The sequence below is a fragment of the Cavia porcellus genome, unplaced genomic scaffold, assembly GCF_034190915.1.
Source record: "Cavia porcellus strain 051 isolate PalLab524CR breed Dunkin Hartley unplaced genomic scaffold, mCavPor4.1 scaffold_16, whole genome shotgun sequence".
Lineage (NCBI taxonomy): Eukaryota > Metazoa > Chordata > Mammalia > Rodentia > Caviidae > Cavia > Cavia porcellus.
The window spans coordinates 19342867-19369334 of NW_026947499.1; the positions used below are offsets into that span (position 1 = coordinate 19342867).

Here is a 26468-nt window from a genome sequence, read left to right on the forward strand (position 1 = left end):
ATGCTGGCCCCCACTGAAAAACTTCTAACCTTCTCAAATTGACAAAAAGAACAATATCCTAAAATAGTAACAGCTCTTCCTCTACACCCCAGGACGCAGAGCTGCTGAATTCCTTAGTTAAGCTTCTAGACTTCTTAAATTGACACAGTGTATAAACCATAACAGCAAACATGGCTGTTGGAGCTCTGTCCTCCACACTCCCCAGGCAGAGAAGTTCTTTCCTCTCCCTTCCCACATCTCCTGCTACCTCCTGCCTGTTCTCTCTTCCAAGAGTTGGTGTCCAGGTCTCTGGGGAACAGGAGTCCTTCCTGTTCCTTCCTCCACACTGAGGAAGGAGGAACTGAGGAACTGAGGCTTTTCCTGCCCACTTTTCAGATGGACAAACAGAGGCTCCCTTTGTCTGAAGAGGTAGCTGCCAGCAGCACAGGCAGGATCCTGGGATCATCTGAATTCTAGTTGCTATAGCAACCACCTGACACCTGGCTGGGTCAGAGATACGGACCTGGGGACATGGGGTTCTAACTGCTACAGCTGCTTTTTCCGATGAGTGTCGACAGGCTCCAGACAGGAGAAGGAAAAACAGAGCAGAAGGATTTGGGGAAAGAGGCAGGGGAAATCCTCAGACTAGCATGTTTGCATTTCTGTGGCACTTGCTGTGTGCCAGGAGCTGTGTAGGCTCTGTTCCCAGAGTCCCTTTCAGCTACAGGAGAGCACGCAGGCTGAGCAGGCCCAGGGCGCCGTGGTCTTCCACTGGGAGCCTGCCCTGGTCAACAGCAGGTTCCACATGAAGTCATATCCTCTGCCATGGGGACAGGACGCAAACAGGCCAGGGACAAGAGGCTGGTTTGTATACCTTGGTCCCGCAAAGGGCTGGCCCTGGTCCCAGGGACTGGAGCCCCACCCTGCCCAGTCTGACTTTCAATGAGCCTTTTCTGAAATTCTCCCCGGACAGAAACCTGAGGCCAGGTGGAGGAAGCCCTTCTCTGAGGATGACCGTTGCCATGGGCACAGCCAGTCTCCCTGGCTTGGCTTGGCTTGGCTTGGTGGCCGGCTGTGGGCTGATTCCCTTCTTCCCGGCAGCCCCACCAGCCTGGTAGCCTGTGGGTGTGGCCGAGTGTCAGCTGGCCAGGGTCACCTCAAAGATGACCTCCATTGGGAGGGGGCACCTGCGTCAAAGGACTTCGGGGTTTCCCAGCTGGGCTTCTGCCTGCAATTGTGAACAAACCCTTTCTGGAGAGAGGACCATGACTTTCACAGAGGTGGAGATACCTCCCAGCCTGGCCCCCGCCCACTCCACTCTGTCTGGCCAGGAAAAGGCACAGCCTGGTTTGGGGCAGGGAGGGGGCAGCCTCTTTTCTGAGTCACATGGGGGACTTCTGAGGTCCTGGCTGACAGCTTTTTAAACTGTGAATTAGTTTTGTCACCTTCTAATTTCTTCCCCTACCTGAAACTCCCCTCCAACCTCCACACGTCTGAATTTCAGTCTCCCTGGCTCTTGGCTCTGGTCACCTTGGCCTCTCTGCCCTTCCATGCAGCTTCCTCTTGCCTCAGGGCCTTTGCACTGGCTGTTGCCAGTCTCCCTCTCACTTTCTGTCTCTCTAACCGGTTCTTTCTTTCTCTTTGGCTCTCAGCTCAGCTTTCACTCCCTTAGGGAGTTCCTCCCTGCCCAGCATCGTCACCCTCAATCTAAATCCTCGCTCCACCATTGTTCCCCATCCTTCAGCCCTCCTTGCTGTCCCTCACCACCCACTTCACTCTCTGGATTTATTGTGCATCTCCCCCTTGCAGGATCCTCTGAGCCTAGTGCAGGGCCTTGCACACAGTGGATGCTCAGCATACAGGGGCTGGGAGACCCTGTCCTCCAGACAGTCCTCCCGGATCAAGGGCTGGTGAGGGTTAACCATCAGCTATGGGCTTCCAGGGCCCCTCAGGTGCTGTGTTAAGTACTTTGCATGGGTGAGGCCATAACAGATGTTGATTTCCTGGATTAGAAACATAAACCAGGGGCTGCTGGCCGTTTAAAGAGGTGTCTGTGGCATCCTGACAGAACTGGCTGGAGGGAGCAAGCTAATCCTTGAATTTTAAAAGTGAGGAAACAGAGGCCCTGGGGGAGAAGTGACTTCCCCGGAGTCACACAGCAGCTGTGGGCAGCGAGAGGGCTGCAGCCAGGCTGCACAGTGTCTCTGGGCTGTTCCTTGCGGATATACACCCACATGGGCTAATCTGTGTAATATTGAGGGGGCACTGGAGACCGAACCCAGGGCTTTTGCACTGAGCTACATTCCCAGTCCTTTTCAGTTTTTATTTTGTGATAGGCTCTCACTTGAACTTGCCTCAGCCTCCAAGTGCTGGGATTACAGGCGTGTGTCCACACGTGTACCTTTAAGAACAATAATGGCCAGGCTGGGTGGTACCTGCTTGTAACCCCAGCTATTCTAGAGGCTGAGACAGGAGGATTGCAGGTTTGAGGCCAGTTTGGGCAACTTAACAAGACCCTATTTCAAATATATATACATATATATGTTTTATATACATATGTATATATTATACAAATATATATTATACAAACATATAATATATAATATTTATATAATATATAAAAATATATTATAAAATATATAATACATATTACATATGTATTATATAATACACAATATATACATATTATAGAACTATATAAATATATATTATACAAACATATATCATATATTATATAATATATATGTATTACTGAACTGAGGGCCTTACACTTACTAAGCAGGTGCTGTGCCGCTGAGCTACCTCCCTGCCCTCAAAATGTAAAACATAGACGTGAAAAGGCTAGGAATGTGGCTCTTGCTTGGCATGCAGGAGGCCTGGCTTCAATCTCCAGTTGCACACACAGACCGAATTTAAGGGGGCAAGCTATAGTTTAACTACTGGCATTGCACTGGGGGTCAGGTCATCTCTTCAGAGTTCCCTGGAAGGTGGTAGCATCAAAAAAATAAAATATGGATAAAGATGCGCTATTGAACATCTTCCACGTGGCAGGCGTTTGACGCATTATTTTATGCACTCCTGAAAGGTGGGAGTGTTCCATTTTACAGATTCGGAAACTGAGGCAGAGAGACGAATTGCCTTGCCTTGGATCGTATAGCTACAACGTTACTGACCCTGGGCTTCAATCTCAACATCATTAGGTGATGGTGCTGGTAAAGTGGCACCAGTCGCCTAAGTAACAGGGCAAAAATAGAGGCTGGCCTGAAATCAGGACCCCAAGTACACACTGGAGGGACCTACACCTTCCTGAGGCATGCTGGGAGCGGGTCCTGGCCTTCCTCTTTGGTGCAGAACGCAGGCTCGGTGTTCGAGAGCTGCAGGCTGGCGGCGCTCGGGGCGCTGCAGTGCCGACAGCGCCACCTACCGGGCCTCCGAGGGAGCTGGAGGCGCTCAGTGCGCAGGCGCAGTAGCGCTGGGGCGCGCCAAGAGCAGAGCGAGGGGCAAGAGGGAAGCGGCCGTATGCAGGCCGGGGAAGCCCATGACCCAGCCAGCGAAGCCGAAATCCGTCCCTCGGTAAGCCGCAAACCGCGGTAACTGCGTCACTGACCGGTTACACAGCTCAGCGCCTGCCTGGGCACTTTCGCTGGCACGGTGAGCTGGGATCTGCCGTAGGCGCCCCTCCCCAGCAGGGAAGTGATTTGAGTCTGAAAGCGAAGTGATTGTCCAAGGTGATTTGGCTAATGCATGCAGAGCCCAGTCCCCGGTTCGCCCCATCCCCGCAGCCCCTCACCCACACCACACTTGCGGTGTTATTAACAGCACTGCTTTGCTTTACAAACGCTGTAATGTTTAAGCCTCACGGCGACCCTGTGACATAGGCACCAGCAAGACCTCTATGTTACAAATAGAGAAACAGGCTCTGAAGGGTGAATGGAGCCCAGGTTGCTCTGCTATAATAGAGATCTATTATAATGGGTTTGAGATAGTATCCTACAGGCTGAGTTTTCACTGAAGGAAACTAGAATCAGTCAGTCCTGGCCAACTTTGGAGCTAATCTGGGCTTTTGTGAAGTTATCAGTTAACCTGGGCACACGCGGGCAGGAAGTGTGACTCACTTTTAACTGGCCCAGCAGACCGTTCCGCTGAAGGAATATTTGGAGTCCGATGGGAAGTCCCAACGGGCCTTCGGATGCCCATGAAATGATGTTAAGGCACGTTTGTTTGCAGGGCTTGGTATACAGCAGGTGCTCGACGCGTGTCCTTCCTTCCCTGCTCCAGGCAGCACTCAGTCCCACTTTTGACAAGGAGGAAATGGGAAGGCAGGCTGCAGCCGTGCTACTGGCCTTGTCTTTGGGACCAGAGATCCCGGGGTCCCAGCAGGGGGCAGCAGTGAGGGAGGCTGCGCAGGGAAAAAGGTCCTCCTCCCAAGAAGACAGTGCCCTCCTGGTCTCATGGTATTATGTGAGAGATACGGAGAAAAGAGAGTTATTTTAATTGCCAGCAGAATGTTGTATTTCTAAGAAACCCAAAGGGAAAACCCCTAGAAAGCAATTAGAGCTTAGGAGGAACAGTAGCATCCACAGTATCTGCAAAATTAGAAAATATAATGAAATTGGAGGCACACACAAAACGCAGCTCAGGCTTCCATCCCCTGGCTATGCCAGAGGAAGCCTTCCAAGCTGGGTATCTAATTAGACCATGCACAAGACCCTTAAAGGTGTTTCACAGTTTCCAACATCAAGCTCAAATCCCACACCAGCACCACGTGACCCCCACACACTCACACAATGCACAAACTGCTCTTGGTCAAGACACCAGATCTATGGCTTGGAGCGTCTTCTTCCCACATCCTGACCTCCACTGAGACACAGGACAAGCTCTGACTCCCCAAAATGCATCCCACAGTGTAGCGGCCCATCTGTGGGCCCTCAGGGGCCTGACCACACTATATCATTTTTTGCCCACTAGGCCATCAGCTCTATAGGAGAATGAAGAAAAAGTCATTTCTCTTTCTATTTAACCCCAGTATCAAAAAAAGCATCAGCCCATGAGAAAGTGCAAATTATAATTGGCCACAGGGCTGGGAAGGCAACAGGGATGGGCGGAGACTGAAGCACGCTGAATACTGCACACCCTCCCTCACCCTCTCTTAAACAAGGGGGCAATTATCTCTGTTTCTGCCAGGCAGCTTGGTTTTTCAAAAGAAGCTAGAAACCCAACATTTTTTTATGTGGCGTTCTGCAATTTCTCCCTGTGGCAACCAGTTCTATTTTTTAAAACCATGGAGGCCAGAAAACAGGTCGTTGGCAGTATTTCTGTAAGAGTCCCCAACTGTAATCTCGGATACAGAAAATAAACCAAAGAACCAAGAACCAAAACAGCACACAGATATGATTCCAAAATAGAGATTTATTTATTAAGGATCATTTAGTTTCTGCATAAAAATCATCCATTGTTCCTCATTGGGTTTTTTACTAAGTGCACATCAAATCTTTGGGGGTTGCTTAGTTTGCCCCAATCCGTTAAAAAATATAAGCTCTTTTTAGCGCCAGAAAGGACCGTTAAGGCAGTGAGGTGGCTTTATAAGTCTCTGCAGCTGGAGGGCACACTTCTCCCCCTCCAGAAATCCACTTGTTTCTCAGGTAGAAGAGCTGTCCCTGAAGAGAATAATTATGCAGAAAAATGTAGATACAGTCACCAATGGTCAACTGTTTGTGCCCAATAGCTTGCAAGCAAATGGTCCCTTGGTCTTCAAAAGGCTTGCTGGTTGGTCTCAGCTATTAAAAAACAAAAAAACCACTGGCCAAAGCCTGACAGTTTCTAATGACAGTGCTGTGAGGTTGATTTGTGCAAACTACACTCGAACACACACCAGTTTGTTTGTTTTTTCAAATGCCACAATAAGGATCCTGTAAAATTTCAAATCAAATTTTTCATGGACCCTAAAATACCAGAAGCATCACTCAGCCAGCTCCTCAGAGGAATAAGGGCTTCCCTATGATGTGAAGTGTGTGTTGCTCCCCCAGGGCAGTGTTCCTTGGGGTGTGAGGGGCAAAACCCTAGGATTTGATTAGAAACGTTAATTTTATTTATTTACATTTATGTTTTTGTGGTGCCAGGGATTAAACCCGGGGTCTCCCGCATGCTAACCAAGCATACGACAGCTATACCCCAAACTCTTCACAATTTTTATTTTGAGATAGGACCTCGCTAATTTGCCCCAGGCTGGGCTCAAGTTTAGGGTCCTCCTGTCTCAGCCTCCCAGGTAGCTAGGATTACAGGCATGTACCACCGAGCCAGGCTGGTTAGCTGAATTTTAATCACACTGAAATGAAGGTGCACAGTCAGTCTGTGCTGCTGTGAAAGTCAAAGACCTGGAAGAGGATCATTACTTATTGCTCCATTAGAATAAACTAAAAAAGAATGACTTAAAAAAACCCCAGGGCTGGCCTCTGCAGCCCAGGCGGGCCTGAGGGCTGAGGGCCGGGCAGCCCGCCGGCTGGGTTCACAGTGATCCAGGTTTGCTTGTTTCAGCGCGCAGCCCGCGCGGGCGTCGCCTACACCTTATAGTTGAGCTCGGCGTTCATCTTGGTGTACATCTCGTAGATGACATCGATGGTGGCCGTGTAGTTGACCAGGAAGAGGCGGATCTTCTCCAGGCACTCCTCCTCCGTCACGTTCTGCCCCTTGGAGAGCGCTTTCAGGAAGTCGGACTTGTAGGGGGCCGCGTAGAGCGCTGCCTTGAGGTGGGCGAGAGAGGAGGGGAGGAGGGCGCGACATTAGTGGGAGGCTTCCCGGGGTCCGGGGTGTGGGAAGGAAAGGAAGGTACCATCCCTTCCACCCCGGGAGCCGCGGGAAGGACCCCGGCCTGGAGAGGGACGGACGGACGGACGGACGGACAGGGCTGGGTGCAGCTGCAGCTTGGATCTCCTCTCAGGAAGCCTGCCAGTTGGTCCCTGCTGTGCTCTTGCCCGTGTTTAGAGGGTGACACTTCAGGGTTTCCCTGACAGCTGAAGGAGGCTCAGATTCACAGAACTGTGAAGCCAGGCTACGGCTGTGATAGCACAGGGGAAATATTAATAGTGTCGTCGTTTATAATGGAAATCATAGTAGCTTTGCTTTACTGAACGTAAACTACATGCCAAGCACTTGCGGCAGATCGGCTCATTTAATCTTCACAATGATCCTTGTGGGGTCATTCCTTGCTTTATACCTATTTTAAGGCCCAGGAAGGTCCGTTCCCAGCCCCCACCTCCTGAACCTTTTTTTTTTTTTTAATAAGTTCTTACTATGTTACTATGTTGCCCAACCTGGCCTGAGACTCCCGGGCTTCAATGCTGCGCCTGCTTCAGCCTCTGAGCAGCCTCAGGAGGGGTACACCGACTGTGCTCAGCCAGGGCTCCGGCTTCGGCACCGAGGGACCCAGACTTTGGCGGTGCAGCCGGGTGGGAACAGCGCCACCTCGTGGAGCACGGTCACAACTGAGGGTGGCTGCGGGCCCTGCAGGGAGGAAGCTGCTCAGGGACAGGGCAGGTGGCCCGCGGGTGGCTGTGTTTCTGCCCATGTCTGGCTCTTCCTGCCTGGCCCCAGCCTGGCCCCCGACCGGGCGTCCTGGGGAAGAGGGGCCGTGAGAGCCTGATCCTCACGGCAGCGAGGCCGCAGAAGGGAGGCTGGTACAGAGATGGGCCTGCCCACACCGAGTGGACAGGGCAGCAGAGCCAGGTGCCAGCAGCAGCACGCAGGGCACCCTGAAGGCCCTCACCTCTCCAGCGCGCTTCTCAGCCTGTCGCTGAGGGGCCCCCGGCTAACCAGGCCAAAGCCCGTATCCAGGAATGCTGGCCTGTGTCATCCTAACTCAGGTCACAAGAGCCTGCAGGCCACTGTCCTTTCAGCATATGCCATGGGGACAAAGCCCTTCCTCCCCTCTCTGCCTGTGTGAGAATCCCGGCAGCTTTGCAGGGAGGAGCCAAAAAGCCAGCCCACGCCCCACCTGTGGGCCTAGGGGGCCTTGCCAGGATACTTTCTCTCCTTCTCTGCTCTGCAGTGCTGGAGGCTGAACCCAGGGCCTTTGCACTGAGCTACCCACAGCTCTTCTTCCCAGACCCCTTTCTGAGCACGGGTTCACTAAGTCACTAAGTTTCCCAGACTGGGCTTAAACTTGGGATCCTCATGCCTTGACCTGCAGCTACTGGTCAGGCCTCCCAGGTAGTGTCTGTAGTAATGGCCACTGTGCCATGTCCTGGACTGGCCACATGCACACAAGGGCCCTCAGCCCACCAGTACCAGCTCTGCCCTCAAAGGACGGGGCCATTCCCAAACCCAGGGCAAATACAGATTCCCCAAAAATAGAGCCAAATACATGACAGAGCTGAAGCAACTGGGTGTAGTGGTGTATGCCTATGATCCCAGCACTCAGGAGGCTGAGGCAGGAGGATTTTGGTGAACTCAAGGTCAGCCTGGGCTATAAGTTCAAGGCTGGTTGGAGCCACACAATGAGACCCTGTCTCAAAAAAAACCACCTCCCCCCCAAAAAGAAGTAGGAGAATCGAGCATCCTATAATCCTAGCACTTAGGAGTCTGAGGCCTACACCTTTGTAGTTGACCTCCTGGTCACACAGTCAGACTGTCTCAGAAAAGAGGGGAAATGGGGAAAAATTGGCAGATCAGGAAACGGAATCCACAAGTCTGTGGTCCTGGCCTGGGGTAGAATGGGGTCCCTTGGTCCCCTGGGAGTGGCTCACATGAAAGATTTTCTGCACTATCCAGCCGTGGTACTTCTTGAGGGCCATCTCGTAGGCCTTGGTGGCGTTGACGCGGATGAGGTTGGGGTGGTTCTCGTCCCGCTCCCCGTCACAGATGCTCTGGAGGAAGATCTGGATGAAGCGGAGGCCTCTGGGGACAGAGTGGAGATGGTATTCAGGACCCTCGTCCACGCACCAGCGCACCCCATCCTGGCGGCCCTGCTGGCTGTGAGAGGCACCTACTGGGAGCCGAAGTGCGTTTACACAAAAGCCAGCGGCTCCCCCTCAGCTGCTATCATGGACTCCTCTTGTTTACAAGGGACGTGACTGTGCCTCAACTCAACCACCCCCAAGTCCCCTGTGCCAGTGCTGGCCCCTGACAATGCTTCACGCTAGGCTGTGAGACCCACAGAGCAGGTCTGGGCCTGCCTTGCCTATGTCTGCGGCCATGTGGCCTCTCACGGGCTGGAGCATGGCAGGCAGCCATCTGGGTTGGAGGGGTAAAGCCACAGCGCTGGCCCACAAAGAGCTCACAGAGCAGGGACACATTGGCACACCGACCAGCATGGCCCAGGCCCGCCAGGCTCCCCACAGCCACCCTGCTGTTCCTGGGTCTTTCTAAGTCAGCTACATCGAGCCTCTGCCTACCCTAAGTCTCGGTCTAGAATTCAAAGGGCCACTCTAAGAGCCAAGAGAAGGAGGTGAGGATGGCAGGGAGCCCAAATCAAAATCCAGTAAGTGCCAGCCCTGGGATTATCTGAGTGGGCTCAGAGCAGTGTCCCCAGCCCACAGAAAGCACTTGTGCAAATTACACAGAATTCCTCAAGATGCTGTGCTTTTAGCCAGGCATGGTGGCTCACACCTGTGATACCAGCACTCAGGAGGCTCAGGCAAGGGGATCACGACAAACCCGAGGCCAGCCTGGGCTACACAGGGAGACCCTGTCTCAAAAAATGAACAAAACAATTCTGTACGTCTATCAAGAAACTGTCCTAACATACAAATCTGCTTAATATATATATGACCAGCCCCACACAGACCCCTCTGCGCAATGCACAACCTGTGCAGCTGTGCTTGTGTGACCTGGCCCTCGGGAGATTTTCCCAGCCACTGATCAGCATCAGCCCTGCCCTCCCGGGAGGGTATCTGAACCCAGCTGGCACTGGCAACCACCACTTCCCCCCTCCACAGTGTGAGGGCGACTCCAGGCCGTCTCCGAGCCCAGCACCTTTTCAGCCACATCAGCGCCAGCGTGGCCCCCACTTTGGGCCATTCTGCTCCATACATTTCCTTCTCCACTTCCAGGATGTTCTGCAGGGTCCGGAACTTGGCTGGGTCAGTATCGTACACGGCTTTGATTTTCTGAAATGCAGGACATGGGGTTTTCCTTCTGGAAGGGCTTCCCCCATAGATAGCACCTCCATACAAGGGGGAGGAGCAACCACAGGCCCCTCATCTGCCTTCCCCACTGCCTGTCGGAACAGGAACTGACAATGTTTGTGTTTGTTGAGTGCTTCCCGTGGGTCAGAGCACACTAAGTACTTCGTGGGTGCTGCCTTATAAGATGCTCAAGTGTTGCTCTGTCGGTACCCAATCTACAGATAAGGACACTGAGGCTCAGAGAGGGACAGTGACATGCCCAAGGCCACATAGCAGGTGCAAGTGGGAGTGGAGACTCCAGGATCATCTTAGGATTCAAGGATGTCCAGGCTCAGTGGCCTCTGAAGCACCTGGGGGGCTCTGGGTGTGAATCCCAGCTCTGCCACTTTCTTGCTGTGACCCCGAGTAAGAGTGACCTCAACCCCTTTGAGCTGAATGGATTTCCTGAAATAAAGCACATGGGAACAACAGAAGCAGCCTCCCAGGGCCGCTGGGATGTGGAAATGAGACCGTGGGGTGGGTCCGAAGGCCTCTGAGCAGGCCCTCACAGGAGGGCGATGGCATAGGGAACCCCCAGAACTCAGGGGCAAGTGAGTCAGGCCACGGCCGCTCATGGGCTTCGGAGGGTTTTGTATTTTGCAGGACTAGTGACAAACTCAGGGCTTTCCACTGAGCTACACCCCAGCCCTTTCTATTTTAAAACAGGGTCTCACAATGTCCAAGCTCAGCTCAAACTTGCAATCCTCCTGCCTCAGCCTCCTGGACTGCTGGAATTACAGGTGTGTGGCTGGAGGTTACTTCTCTTTGGACAAAGGTGAACAAAAGACCCCTTCTCAGGGTGGACCCTTAAGACTCTGGTCCCACCCAGGCTGAACCTAGATGGCTGGACCCGAGCAGGAGCAGAGCCGGGGCCCTGCCGTTTCCTCCTCTTCCCCCTGCTGGAAGTTCCTGGCTGCCAGGCCAAGTACTAACCGTGATGTTGCCACTTATGTCTGCCTTGATGGGCATGAACACCGCGGACCCGAGACAATCTGGAGACAGAATGACAAGACAGAATTAAATTCCCCACAAGGGTAATAAGACCACCATGCTCCACTGAGGACTGGGGACTTCAGGGGAGGAAAACTGGAAGGCTTTGTGGGCCAGCAAATTGGGGGAATCCTGCGCTCCAGGTGAAACTGGGTTTACTGCAGGACTTGTCAGAGCCTTTAAAGCTAGATGGAATATCTAAGAGACAAACCCGTTGTCTACACACCTCTTTCCTTAGAGCAGAACTTCCTACGGTGATGAAAACGCTCGGTCTCTGCACTGTCCAGAAGGGCACCTGCATGATGCCAAGCACTTGCAGGCGGGGTGTCTGCCTTCAGTTCCCTGAGCCTCACATTCCCTGCTAGTAAATGGGACAACAGAACCCAGAACAGAACTTGAAAGAGTCCAGTTCCAGTATGTGGTCTGTTCACATCTCTGGAATCACAGTGTTCTTCAACAGAAGCATCTGTGCTTTCCCGGCAGGATGCCACACGGAACACCTTCTGGCAGGTGAGAGGCAGCCCCAGGCATGGCCCGGCCGTGTTGGAACTCTGGGCTCGCTCCATGAGAAAGCTCTCCCTGTCCCCTCCTTCATCCCCCTGGCAGGTCGTCATGAGGACCAGGCAAAGCTCCCTGCACAGGACACAGTGGAGGATACATTTGTGAGATCCCCAGGTGGCCCTCGCCTGGGGCCTGCAGGGGACAGCTACACCCCCTCGCCCTCCTCAGCCACCTTGCTGGCTTCAGAGAGGCAGATTCAGTAAGCTGGACACAGAGCCTGGGGGACAAGGACCCCCAGGTGGGCCAAGGTCCGATGCCAACCCACAGGAGGGACACGCCGCTGCCCGGGAGGGCAGTCTCTGGGCATGTGAGGAATCCCCAGGCTGCATTCCGGCCAGCTGGAACGCGCTAACTGCCGCTGTGACATGAGGTACTCGGAGTCAGCATGAGCCGCTTAAACCAAACCCCCACTGCATGGTGGGAAGCAGGCAGGAGATGGGTTCTGCACCGTGCGCTGGCCGCTGCTCAGCCAGGTGCTCGGTTCGCCTCACCTCTGCGTGCCGTGGTTTCCTTTCGTGTCCAGAGCAGCAGCAACAGGACTCAAGGATGTCACAGGAGTAAACAGTGCAGCAGACTGGGGGTGTAACTCAGAATGTGCTCAGAATGTACCAGGCCCTGGGTTCAATTCTCAACATGTACCAGGCCTTGGGTTCGATAAATAAGCAAGAAGAATAAAGCAACAGACCTGCTTGGCAGAACACCTGTGCTCAGTGAACACGCGATAATTAGGCCTAAATTGTCCGGCCTCACATCATTCCAGGGTCGGGGTCCACTGTCTAGTCAATGTCCATGAGCCTCTGCTGCATGGGGACCATCCTCAACCTGCAGCCCCGGCCACTCACTCCCCGTCCCTCCTCCCCAGCTGCAGGCAGCTGACACCGTGCAGTGGACCCTTCTCTCCAGGATCACTTCACAAGTGACTCTGAGGTGCTGGGCTGGATGCAGGCCACCTGCTGCCCCTAAGCCTGGGGGCTCTGGCTCCCAGCCAGCCTGCAGAGGTCATCAGTGCGGTCACCACCCCATCCGCCCTTAGCCTTGCCTGATGTGCCCTGGACATCCTGGCCAGTCAGACCTGTCATCTGTTAGTCCCCTGCAGAGCCACTCAGACTGAGTCGCTATTATGTGCTGATTACGTGACTATCTCCTCCTTGGCACTTTAAACTGATCTTCAACCACACCCTTCAAACAAGGAAGAGGGGACCAGAGCTTGCTGACATCACTGACAACCCTAGGAGTGTTACTAGCTATTCTCAAAGACTCAGGTTCTTCAATTTGCTTCCCCTCCCCCCCAGTATTATGGATTTAACCCAGGGATCTAACTTCTTATTTTTTGACACAGGATTTGGCCAGGTTGCTCAGGTTGGCCTTGCAATCCTCCTGTTTCAGCTTCCCAAGTAGCCAGACGTGTGCCACCGAGCCAGCTTTGATGTGTATTTTAATTTTTTTTTTTAATTGGTACCAGGGATGGAACTCACGACCCTGCACTTGCAAGGCAGGCGCTTATGCTGCTGAGCTAAACCCCCAGCCCTTGATGTGTATTTTAGAGAAGCAGATAAAAATGTTACTGGACTTTCTCGGCCCTGAACAAGGTTCTGGTGGCAGGGAAAAAGGCTTTTTGTTTTGGGTCCTCCTGACAGTGTGCTCTGAGGGTCACGGGGCTGCTGTGGTCAGCAGTCACGGGCCCCAACAGCAGCACTTATTGTGTGCTGTGGCCACCACACAGCGAAGTGGCTTCTGCTCGGCTGTGGGGAGAGAATGTGCTGGCTGAAGGATACCAGCGGCTGGGGCCCTGCAGAAGCAGTGTGGATTCAGATCCTAGAATCCGCTTTCCTGTTACACCTGGAGGACCAGGAGCTTCCGGAAGGGGCCTCTCTGTGATTGGTGGAGAGGCAGCTGACTGCTCTAAATCCAGCCGGTGCTGGGTTCAAATCCTGACTTTGGCCAAGTGACATAAGGAGTTGGGGTCAGGTCCTTCAGTTCCTACAGTCCAGAGATGCTGTGCAAATATAAGCATCCCAGGCACAGGCGGGCCAAAGCCTGCCTCAGTATCACCCTCTGAAGGCCCTGGGCCTGTTTGTTCATAGTGCAGTTGGAGGACACCAGGTCCAAAGAGGCCAAGGCCACAGAATGAGAGCCAGGAACTGGGAACCCATCACAGAGCTGAAGCTGGTTCTGCTAGGCCCGGGCCCTTCTTTCTAGTATGTTCCCATGTGGGAATTCAAGGAAAACAAGGGACTCCGACAGGAAATACACTTAAACTCGTCTGGCTCCCAGACAGCGTGACAGCCCTCTGGCAGGTTACCCGGCCCTACCTTGCCTTCAGATGCAGCCTGCCCTGAAACTGCCTTTCTCGTCCTACCAGTTTGGCAGTTACCCCAAACTTGTTCTGTCTTAATTGTTGTCAGCAAACAGGCTACTTAATATGCCAGCTGGAACCTGTCTGCCTAGGGGCAGGGAGGGGGCCTGCGTGGCTTTCTGGTTCTGGGCTCCCTCCACAGAGACAAAGAAACAAATCAGGTACAACCCCACCTTCTTTATAAGCCTTGGACACAGATTCTAAATACACTAAAGCCCTGGTTATCTAAGATACTTGACAAATTTCCCCTTTGTTTAGTGGAAAAAATTTGTTTCTAACATACTGTTCAACTCAGAAGACATCAGAAAAAGACCAACAAATCTTGATTATAAAAACCAGAAACTTCTTACACAGGAGAGAGGGAAGATCCTGCCATCAAAGCCAAATAACAAACTGGGGTTTGGGGGTGTTGTGGGTGTAAAAAATACAATAGATACAATGCTATTATCCCTAATATGGAAAGATTTCTTCCAGCATCGATAAGGAAAAAACTCCCAGCCCTGTAAGACAATGGACAGTTCACAGAAGAAATGAAAAGATGCTTAATCTCAATAATAGAAAGAAAATAAAATAGAACAGTGAAACATTTTCCATCTACCAAATAGTTCTATGAATGTACCAACTTTTCTCTAGTCCAACCATTTAGGATGGAATTCACCAAAATGTAGTACAAATGTCCCTGCTGTCATAAACAAGCCATTTGTAACTTTCTAAACTGGGCCATCATCAAAAATACATGTAGTAGAACCAGGCGTGGTGGCTCACGCCTGTGATCCCAGCACTTGGGAGGCTGAGGTGGGTGGATCGTTTGAGACCAGCCTGGGCTACAAAGTGAGCTCAAGGCCAGCCTGAACTGCACAGGGAGACCCTGTCTCAAAAAGACAAAAAAAAAAAAAAAAAAAGTGTGCGCCTGTGTGTGTGTGTGTGTGTGTGTGTGTGTAGTGGCACACACCTACAGTTTTGGTTACTTGGGAGGCTGAGGCAGGAAGATAAAAAATTCAAGGCCAGTCTTGGCAACTCAGTGAGTTCCCATATTAAAAAAAAAAAAAAAAAAAAAAAAGGAAAAGAACATTCTTCCTGCTGGTTGGTGGCTACACCTGCCTGTTCTGTCTGCAGCGCTTTGCTAGATACCTAAAAAGCCAACAACCAGCTGGGGTTTTGGCTCAGTGGCACAAGCACCTGCATGGCATGCGCAAGGTCATAAGTTCAATTCCCAGTGTGGAAAAAAAAGCAAACCAACAACCAAGCATTCCAGAGCCACCAACAAAACAAAAGCATCTTGTACAACCTCTGGGACAACTCTGGATGGACAGGGGCCACACCAGGCCTCCTGGCTGGGTCTCCAGTGCCCAGCGGGGAGTCCCTGAGGCATAGGAGCAGTTGCTGTCAGCTGCCCAGCAGCAGGCTCACTTCCTCTTTTTCAGGCCTCCCCACAGTCAGAGAGCACTCGTGGGCCCAGCGCTCTGAGCTAGACCGCAGCAGCCCAGCTGGGAGGTGGCTCAGCAGTGCAGCCCCTGCTTAGCACACACCCGTCACAGATCGGATCCAACCCCTGGCATCACAACAGAAGCCTGCGGTACGCATCTGGAAATTTCCAGGCTGCCCCACAATGCTTTAATCCCTTTTCATGGATGACGTGCCCCTTTCAGCAGTGAGGGGTTGCCCCGGCTGGGCCCCGCTCTGATTTCATCTCAGGCACACTTCCCTTCTTTTGTGTGTGGGCGGGGGATCAAACTCAGCACCTTGCGCTTGCTAGGCAGGCACTTATACCACTGAGCTACATCCCTGGCCTCGGCCCTCGGCACGAGACCAACATGAAATGAGCACTGTTTCTGAGATGCGCAGTTCACTTTCCACCTGAATGATCGGGAAAGGAACACACCCAACCCAATCCAGAGGGATTTATTTCCAAAAAGGAGGAGCAAGGGGCCGTATTAAAATTCGAGCAGCTCGGCTGGGGATTTAGCTCAGCGGCATAAGCGCCTGCCTTGCAAGCAGGCAGTCGTGAGTTCGATCCCTGGTACCGACAAAAACGAAAAAGACAAAAAAAAAAAAAAAAAAAAAAAAATTCGAGCAGCCCGAGGTGGGAGGTTCTGTTTTACATTCAACTCTTTCTCATAGCTGTGTAATAAAGTTCAGTTGTTAAACACAGAAGGCAGATTAACTTTACAGAGCCTGGGTTACAAAGATCATAATGGAGGCTCTCAAATTACACCCAGGGAGATGAATCATTTATCCACGGGACAGGGGTGTCACCGCTCAGGTCACAGGGAGGCCCGTTTTGAAGGACAGGAACCTGCAGGGTGCCCCCGTTTCTAAAACTGGTTCCTGCTCTGCACTGTACAACCTAAAAAGGAAAGCATGTTTATAAAACAATTCAAAATATTGTTTTAAAAAGTCACTCATAGCATGCCAACCCTCTGTCCATAACTGCCTTCTCTGGGGGGGGGGGGGGCTGAATTGGGAATGCAGTTGGGAAAATTAGTTCTCTGACTTACTAGGTGGCCTGAGAGAAATCTGCTCACTTTCTAAGCCGTAAGTTCCTCATTTGTAAAAAAACGAGGCTAATAATGACCCACTTCCCAAGGTTGTTGTGAGGTTTAAATGAAATTGTACAAAGAGACTAGGGCTGGGCGTGGTGGTACACACCTGTAGTCCCAATACTCTGGGAGCTGAACCTTAGAAGATCACAGGTTCAAACTCAGACTAGGCACTCAGTGACTTAGAGACAGCCTTTCTCAAAATAAGAAAATTTAAAAGGGCTGGAGTGATGTTCAGTGTGGAGGGCCTCTGGTTCAATCCCCAGTTAATACAATTTCTGGCGCCTAGAAGGTAAATGCTCATTTATGCCTATCATACATTAAGTCATCATCTTTGTATTTGGCAGTAGGCAAAGCTTTTATTTATTTATTTATTTATTTTTGTCTTTTTGAGTCAGGGTCTCACTATGCAGTTCAGGCTGGCCTTGAGCTCACTTTATAACCCAGGCTGGTCTCGAACTCACAATAATCTCCCTGCCTCAGCCTCCCAAATGCTGGCATTAACGGCGTATACCACCATACCTGGCTGTTGGCAAAGCTTTTCTTTACAGAAGGAATCTACAAAATAATGATTCTGATTTTAAAAAGGAGATACAGGAGCTGGGCACAGTGGTGTACACCTACAATCCCAGCACTCGGGAGGCTGAGGCAGGATACCTGCATATTTGAAGCCAGCCTGGGTTACACAGTGAGTGCAAGGCCAGTCTAGGATACACAGTGAGACCCTGTCTCAAAACAAACAAACGAACCAACAAAAAGGAGAGAGACATGGCTTAGTGGTGGAGGACTTGCCCAGCATGCATAACGCTCTGGGCTTGAGCCCTAGAATGAAGAAGGGGAAGAGAGGGCTGAGGATGTGGCTCTGTGGTCAGTACCTGCCTAGCAGTGCTGAATTCCTGGCCCAGCAAAAATAAACAGATATAAAAGGGAAGGAGGCAGATTGAGGGTTGAGATAGGAGACACCAGCAGAACTCTCCTAGTCATAAAATAATGACTTCAAGTGAGTCCACACCATTAAAAAGGGGCCTCACAGAGGGGATGGGTCAGGGCTCCGGAGCAAGGGCCGCTCAGAGAAGGGCCCGTCCAGAGCCCAGAGCTGCAGGCCGCAGCTGCCTGCCTGCCTGCCTGGCGGCGGGGCGGGAGGGAGGGAGGCTGAGGTTTTACAGCACCCTGGAGAGGGCTGAGCCGCAGTAATGACTTTGAAAAGCTCAGATACAGTTAACATTATGACAATAAAAAAGAAGAAAAGAGAGAGCGAGCCTGATGCCAGCACCACTGTAAGAATGGAACAAAAGGATTAGCACTCATTCTCCCAGCTGGCTTCTAAGCTGAGACAATGAGACCTACGACCAGACCCATCATTTCCATCCCAATAGGCTGGTGAAATCAGCACACTGCACTGCCGCTCGCCAGAACTTCCCTTCCGCACAGACCAGGGGCAGGGGGACAGGGACGCGGGCCATTTCTGCCCCCAGAAGACTGCTCAATGGCGGGGCTGCTCAGCGTGTCACAGCCCCAAGGGCCACCTCGAGCTCTGTCACTTGGTCATATCCCTTCACAGCCCTGAGCCTCAGTTTCCTCTTCTCTAAAATGGTGCCAACTCTTCTTCTCTCGGGAGGTTCTCGGGAGGATTGGAAAGAAGCGACATCTCCTCGAGGCCATCTGCTTCAGTGCAATGGACACCGGACACGTGTAAATACCACACGGTTCCTCTGCTGTGAGCAGCTGAAGGCCCAAAACGTGTAATAGGTGTTGTGAAGCGGGAAACAAATGTGCAAATGGGAAGAGAAAGGAGGGAAGGGGAGGACGAAAGAAAGGAAGGGAAAAGAAAAAGATATGAGAAGAGAAGGAAAAAATGGAAAGGAAGCTTCTGTAAATAAGGAGGGAAGAGGGGTTGGAGGGAGGGAAAGGGAATGGGAAAAAAATAATCAGGTTATTTTTACACAGAAATCCCCGATGATGTGATCATTATATATCCCTAAAGTGCACCAATGAACTTAACTGAAAAAGAGAGCAAGCAGTGACATCTGCTCCAGGCGTGGCCCAGGCGGCACTCAGCGCGTGGCTGACCTAGCCGGGACCTGGCCACGCACCTGCATCTCCCCGACCTCTCAGCTCTACACTGGCTGGCCACCGCCCCTGCCAGGCACGTCGCTGGGCCCCAAGAGGGCTCACGCTCTGTCCCTAAGGGGACCACAGTGCAGCAGCCCCCCCACAGAGCAGGAGAGGAGGGTGCCAGTGCTGAGCCAGCCAGTGCGCCCGCACAGCAGGCGTTTCTGTCGTGTGGTCCCCTTCTGTTCTCAGGGCCTGACTTTTCTGCACACACAGAACAATGTCCCCTCAGTTATCAGGGCAGGGCAAGGAGGCACCAAGAGTCTGTACTCTGTACTGGGATGAGTCTCATGCTGAAGTGCCCAGTGGCTGCCACGGCACCCCAACGGTTGGCCAGCCAGGCTCAGGAGGCGGCAGATCCCCGTTAAATCCCAAGTGCCATGTGGCAGGTCCTGCCGGTGCAAGGATGGGGGGACTCCAGGCATGGGGGCCAATGCTGTCGTGGGAGATCACCTTCATCAACCCAGTCAACGGGCTGTTTATTGTTTCACGGTCCGGGCAGCAGACTCAGAGAGGAGCGGACACACAGCTCAGTCCTCTACCCTAACACCCTGCCGTAGAAGTGAAGTTCCGACGGGCTCAGTGTGATATGAATGTCCCAGTGTCTTTCCATCATCTGTCCTGGGTGTACAGGGCATGGATGTCGGAGGAAAAGAGTCAGAATCAAAGTGATTTCTGCCAAGCGTGGTGGCACATGTCTGTAATCCCAACACTTGGGAGGCTGAGGCAGGAAGGCCACTGTGAGTTTGAGGCCAGCCTGGATTACACAGTGAAACTGTCTCAAAAAAAAAAAGTGACTCTACTTGGGCCTGGTGACATCCCAGTGGGCATCACTGACAAGGTGCCGCTAAAGGCCCATGACTCACTACATTACAGCCTTGCAAAGGTACCTCTACCTGCTAACAGCTCCAGATGGTACAAACCATGCAGGAACTGTCTTTTTGGCTGTCTTCCCACAAGACAGACTTCTCCTTTCAAATGTCCCTCTCAGATACACAGTCTATGTCCCCTTCCTCTAGAATCCTGCTCTCAGTAGACAACCAAAACGAGAACTAACCTGCTACACCGGGTCGGGGAGGTGAAGGTGGCTCTGCATGTGTCTTTCTTGGAACTGTCTTCACAAAGACAAAACTTGACCTCTATTTGTAGTTCATATGTACTTTTGTTGTGGTTGTTGTTTTGGTTTGGTTTTTTGCTTCTTAGGCAGGGTCTCCCTTATGCAGCTCAAGCTGCCCTGAGCTCACTTTGTAGCCCAGGCTGGTCTCCAACTTGCAATGATCCTCCTGCCTCAGCCTCCCGAGTGCTGGGATTACAGGCACGAGCCACCAGGCCCAGCTTTGTATTCCATTTAAAACAAACACAGAACAGATAAGCAGGTGCTCCAAATCCCAGGGAAGACTTGCTGAGGGCTCCTTTACAGGCCAGCAAGGGCTGGGTGTTTCTTCCAGCTTGTTAGCCCAAATCCTAGTTAAAGGCAAGCTGGACTACTTGGGGGTCCCCATGCCAAGGGTGACTTCCACACCTAGCCGTTCTATTTTGCATACAAATGAGAGGGAGTCATCCCGCTGGGCACAGGATGGCCCACACACCTAAAAGGAAACCACCCCATCTAGTTGTCTCCCAGGCTGGCTATACTGTGGCAGTCACCACAGTGCCAGCAGAGCTGCTGAACCTCCTCAGTGGCCAATCGGGCTGGCTCCTTGAGGAGTGAGGAAGAGGAAGCCAGGATAACGGGCAGGCACAGCACAGGAGCACTGCGTGAGGAGTCCCGAGGCCTGAGTTCTAGCTTGCCTAGAACTAGAGGCTGCTCACTGGCTGTGTGACTCTCACAAGTCACCTAATGTGTCTGGCCTCCATTTTTGTTTCTTTGCGGGAGGTGGGGGAGGCTATAAAACAGGAAGATAAGCTTACACTTCTATATTACCAAAAAATGAAACAAGCAATGAATCAAAAGTGTTGGAAAAACTCTTCCTGGGCTCACTGTAGGCCTGTGTAATGAGTACCAGGCACCTGTGAGGCCAGATTCTACTGACATCCTTTTAACCGTGCTAAGCAGCCTGAATGAAGAAAAATCATTCCCAGAATGTCGATCTCAAGAAATCATTACCTTTAGCTCCTCTATCTCTGGTTTCTTTCTAAAGAATGATAGAGAACAGATTCCGTCTCACGTACCAACTCTAATTGACCTGGAATGGTTGTGTTAAGAAAGATGTCAAGGCTGCCAGGCAAGATGGTGCACATCTCTACTCCCAGCATTCTGGGAGGCTGAGGCAGGAAGATCGCAAGTTTTTGTTCTTGAGACAGGATCTTGCTATGTACTTCACACTGGCCTTGAACTCACAGTTGCCTTCCTGCTTCAGCTTCCCAAGTGCAGAGATTACAGGCATGAGCCCAGCCTGGGCAACTTAACAAGACCCTATCTGAACATAAAAAATAAAAGAGGTCTGGGGATGTAGCTCAGTGCAATGTCCTGTGGCTGTATGTCTTTCCTGTGCAAAGATGGGGTGGCTGGGCATGGAGAGCCAATACTGTAATTCTTCAGTTCAATCCCCACTAACACACACACACAAAAATAGAAAGAAAGAAGGAAAAAAAGACAGAATGAAAAGAAGAAAAGACTCCAAGGTTGTCTGTAGCCTCGAAAGGGAAAAGAGTATCATGACTGGTTAATAATGTCTGCTGAGTACAGGATAGGAAAGGGGTTATATATTTCAACTTAGTCATGTACTTTAATTAAATCATCTATTTTAATTTGGAAAGAGAGAAAGGCAAAGCATTTTCAGCAAGAACCTAGAAGAACAGAAAGGAACCAAAAGCATTCAGCAAATATTCTAGCTCACCAAGTTCAAGGTCCTGAAATAACTCAGTCACAGAATGGGACAGGCTCTCAGGGATTCAGGAATGACTTTCTGGGTGAGGTGACTGATCAGTTAATCCCTAACGGATGTGTGAACCCAGCCAGACAAATGGAAGGGGTGGGCTGTACACAGAGTGATCCACCAGGCAAAAAGACTATGGCACTTGTGCTATTTGTGGGGTTGGGAGCCGTTCCAAAAGCCAATAGCACAGACTTCAGGCTACGGTAACAGAGAGCCACTGAGGCTTCTAGGCAGGGAGTGACAGGACTAAGGGACATCTAAGGCTCCCTGTCTCTGCTCACCAACGGTTAAAGCTCCAGGACTGCTGCATAATTGACCTTAAAAAAAACATGAGAAAGCAGACTTCACAGAAGTCTTGCAAACTGACCAATCGGGTAAGATCCAATTACTGGGGCAAAGTAGACTAAAAAGATGGATAGAGGGTTGGTCTCTAAGTGATGCAGTAAAACCTGTACAACTTGAGGGACTCAGGCTAGAGGTGTGGAGAAAGGGCAAGCCTGAGAAGACTCCTAAACCAGATGAGCAGGAGGCTGCTTGGCAGCCCACACCCAGTGAAGCCCAGAGAATCAGCGTTTGTCAAGCCCAACCGACTCTGTCACAAACCACACCCCGCAAGGCTAAAGAAATGTGGCTGCTCCAACAGGTTAAAAGCCATCACACCCCGGTCCCTGTCTGATCTCACTTCTAAAAATGAGAAATACAAGAGAACCGTGCAAAGAAACATGCATAGAGATGTTTGGCACAGCACTGTTTACCAGAGTGAAAAATAAGAAGCTGAGTGTCCAGCAGTAGGGGATGGTTTAAATAAGTTATGACTGCATTCGAACAATGCACTGCTAAGCAGCTGTGACAAATGATGACTGACATGGAAAGACAGTCATGCTGTATTGCTACATAAAGTAGGTCATGTATTTTTTTTCAAAGATACAGTCACATCCGTGGCTCTGAAATTCAGCAGTCTTTCCTTAAAAACCTTACATCCAAAGGATGTGGAGGACGAATGAACTAATTACGGAGAGTAGCACATAGTAAGTGCACAGTAAACAGCAGACATTATTAGTTTTTGCTCAGTTTTCCTTCAATGAATAGACATTCCTGGCAGAATTAAATACCTCTTTAAAACACAGCTTTCAGTCTTCTGCTGTACCTGTATTTCTGAAGCAATAGCTCAGTGAGGGGTGAGACAGTCCTAGTTGTCACAACTTTAGGACAGGGGATGCTACTCAGCACCTTACAAAGCACCGGACAGTCCTTCAGGAATGATCTGGCCCCCAAAGTCACCAATGTCACTGTAGAAAAACCCTGACCTGGAAGAAACTGTCACCACAATGCCTCTCTGACTCCTTGGGTTCATCGCTCCTGACCAGCTCCACTGGAGAGACACACACCTCACCCACATTATCCACACAACCAGATGGACACCCCTAAATCTGCCCAGCAATGGAGCTGACAGCAAACACCAACCCACCACAGCGTCCCGGAGAAAACCCAGGGTAGGTGTGTCTTCCTCAAACTCGGGCATCTTAAACCTTCAGGAAAAGGTGTGTTTCTGGAAGAACAGACGCATTGGAAGTGTATTATCCCTTTCAGCTTTTGTTTCCTGGTTGGTTTTTTTTTTTTTTTTTTTATTACTTTCTCTTTTTAGGGGTGCTAAGAATTCCCCTCTTCTGGGCAACAGAGTGGCCCGGGGTGATGAACCCTTTATGAGCCAGCTCCACTTCTGTCTCAATGGCGCGTCTGTCCACAGCTGTGCCACTCACCGCACAGGACCAGAGCAGAAACAAGGGTCCTCAGATACCAAGCAAAGGGAGGCAGAGATGCTCTTCTTCCCAGGCTCCAGCTGTCACCTCTCCCTGTCCTCCCACACCTCCTAGACCATTGCATCCAGCCACGGTGTGCCACACAGCGCCAAACTGCCACGAGCCTCTGCTGAAGGTAAGGGAAGAAAAGGACACAGAGCCCAACCTGGGATGCTCCACCTCAGCACGGCTGACACTCGGGACCAGGTCATTCTCTGTGATGGGGACACTGCACTGTGCATTGTGGGATGTTTAACAACCCCCCTGGAGCATCCAATAGTCCCCACTGTATTGACACACAGAATTGTCCTCAAACATTGCCAGATGACCCCTAAGGGACAAAATTTCCCTCAGTTGAGACCCACTGACTTAGACATTGACTCTGAATCCCTGTCCAGGGCAAGCTGGCTCTGACTGGCAAACACTCATAATCCCAAAGAAGGAAAAAAGCAAACAAATAACACAACCTAGTTACAAAAACAACACAGCCATGCTAAAGCAAGATACTTCTCTGACCCCACCTGCAGATGCAGTATTACCTCAAGCTTTCATACTAAGCAAGTTTTGTACATTGGACAGTACTGACTGAGCACCTGCTATGTCCCGGACACCACCCTGGGCACTCGGGACATAGAAGTGGATATAAATGACAGAGACTTGCTCTCAGGTTGCTGACCCAAGTCTGAGACATGCAAACCAGGGAAGTGCACTTACCTAGCACTGATTAATCATCTATTGTGGGAAGGAAACAAAACTGCCTCCAGGAACTTACAGATATAAAACCCCTCCCAGGAGCCCAGCTAACATGGAGTTGGCCCTTACGAGCCCATGCTTTACACACACACACACACACCCCCTCCTTTACTCCCCCCCTGGCTAACAAGATCAGCATTCTCATTTCATAGATGGGGACACTGAGATCCACAAAGCAGAGAAGAAAAATTAGGATATTACTTGGTCTGGCCACAGACCAACCCCTGCTGTTGAGGGACCTGCTGCCCTCAACAATCCTGGTCACCCACTGGGGCCACAGCAAGAGGCTTGGCCCTTGGTCCCAAATCTTTGCAGTCCAAGCCAATCTCAGGTTCTGCCTGTTTGTGGGCTTCAGCAGGATTCTGCCCCGAAGGCTGGTATCTCCCTGCAGGGCCACCAAGTGAACAGGTAAGACAGTGAGAGTCCCATAGACAAGAAGAAAGCAGAGGCTCAGGTTGCATTCTTTACTGTAGGAAAAGGCAGGGGGCAAGGACAGAGAGCATTGGCTTCTGTTTCCCATTTTCCATCCTTGCCCTGGCCTTGGCTGGGGGATGGGACGGGAGGGCAAGAAGTTTGAAACTGGCTTAGGGTCCACCTTCCCAGGGCTCCCATGACCTCTTCAACCTAAGCTCAAATGCTCAAAATGAGGAAGAGGCTTGTGCCAAGTATAGCATCATTCCACAGAACAGCTCCCCTCACCCTGACCCCTGTCCTACACGGTGCAAAAATTTTAGGTGACTTCCCCTAGAAAAAGGCCCTAAACTTTCACAACTCCATCTTCAAAACCCCCACCCTACCCAGGGAGGAGGTGGTGTGGGTCTGTGCTCCAGAATGTGGAAATGCTGAGAAAAATGTTCACAGGTCTCGTGAGGGAGGGGCTGGAAGAGGGAAGGGAGGGTTCATTCATTTTAAAAGCCCTTCCCTTGAGGAGATGAGAACCATTGGGAAACAGAGGACCAATGGGGTGAGGCATGAAGAATTTGGGAAGAAAAGGGCAGGGTGTGTTTAGGAGGAAGGGTAGAGGATTGGAGCATGCCTGGGGAGATGCGAGAGTGGGTTTGAGGGATATGGGCAACTGAGGGTGCATGCAGGAGTGGAGGACTGGGGTACATCTGAGGAACAGGGAGGAATCTGAAGTATCCGGGGGACTTAGTGGTGTCCGGGAAGAGATAAAAAATACGATGTTTTCGAGGAGAGAGAATTTGGGGCTGGTCTCGAGTAGGGAGAATTTGGGGTGAATGGAAGGAAAGGAGATCCGGGACGTGGGGATAGGGCTCGGGGTGGCTAGGGAAGGAATGTTTTGGGGATGATCAGGGAACAGGCCAGCTCCCACCCCCACCCTGGCTCACCGAAGAAGGGCGGCAGGTGGGACACCGCCTCCAAGAAGGGCCCGGTCTCGATCTGCTTGTCCGCGGGCAGGGGCCTCAGCAGGTGTTCTGCGAGCAGCGCCATTTCGGGGTCGAGGCCCGCGGTGATACCCCAGCCCGGGCCGCGGGCGTCCACGCCACCCCCCGGGTCGCTGCCGTCAGCGCCCGGCCCGTCACTGCCGCCCTCCGTAGGCTCCGGGGACGCCAGCGTCGCCACTTCCGCCAGCACCAGGCCCTCGTAGCCGAGGGCTCAGCGCCGCCCGCCGGCGGAGCGCCTAAACTGCCTGGAGCGCGGCCCCGCCCCTCCCGCATGCACCCAATCCTCGCCCGCCGCCCCACCAGCCCGCCCAATCCATACCTGCTTCTGGCGGCCTCACCGCTGCCATTGGCCAGGGGGCGGGTCTATGCGGAAGCCCGCGGCTCTTGGGTCTAGATCCGCCCAAGGGAGCGGCTCCACTGGCATCTTTTCTTAGGTGTAACTCCCGCCGCCTCCAGCTTGCCCCGAACTCAGGCGGGCCGGCTCGGGCCGAGTCCCCGATTACAACCCACACAGCATCCACATTATGTTCCATCCCAGCTAGCGCTCCTTGGGTTGTCCTGCTTGGCCCCAAACAGGGCCCGTCCTCCCACAACCCCTAGTGACCCCAACCAGGACTAGGGTTATGGCTCTCCATAGCTACAGTCAGAGGAGGTGCTTGATTCTTCACTTTCAGGAACCTCATACCTGTTGAACACTGCTCTGGTCCCAAGCTATCTCAGCCACTGCCCAGCTGGATTTCTCTTTCACCAAATCTGGGGTCCAGTCTGACACCAGCGGTCTGAGGTTACCTGGTGGACCAAGCCCAGTTTATCATCCAATTTAACCACCTGTCTGATGGACCAAGCCCAGTTTATCATCCAACTTAACCACCTGTCCGATGGGCTCATTTCCCAACTCTAACATCAGGCCAGCAGCCCAGAGAACATGCTTCT

At 51.8% G+C, this 26468-nt stretch overlaps 1 protein-coding gene across 3 annotated transcripts; it reads right to left on the minus strand.

The window, feature by feature from the left end:
- Positions 1-5370: 5370 nt before the first annotated feature.
- Gltp (glycolipid transfer protein) lies at positions 5371-25748 on the minus strand. Of its 3 annotated transcripts, none has more exons than XM_063225825.1 (6): positions 25479-25748; positions 11356-11762; positions 11073-11131; positions 9949-10082; positions 8721-8871; positions 5371-6715 (listed from the first exon to the last, which is right to left on the minus strand). In XM_063225825.1, exons 2-6 carry the CDS (start codon positions 11741-11743, stop codon positions 6680-6682), a joined length of 768 nt encoding a protein of 255 aa, XP_063081895.1. In that variant the 5' UTR covers positions 11744-11762; positions 25479-25748; the 3' UTR covers positions 5371-6679. The 3 variants fall into 3 exon arrangements, with proteins under 3 accessions (XP_063081895.1, XP_063081894.1, XP_003477965.1); XM_063225824.1 differs by having other exon boundaries at positions 5371-6719; positions 25479-25738; XM_003477917.5 differs by lacking the exon at positions 11356-11762 and having other exon boundaries at positions 5371-6719; positions 25479-25733.
- Between the last annotated feature and the right edge of the window lie 720 nt (positions 25749-26468).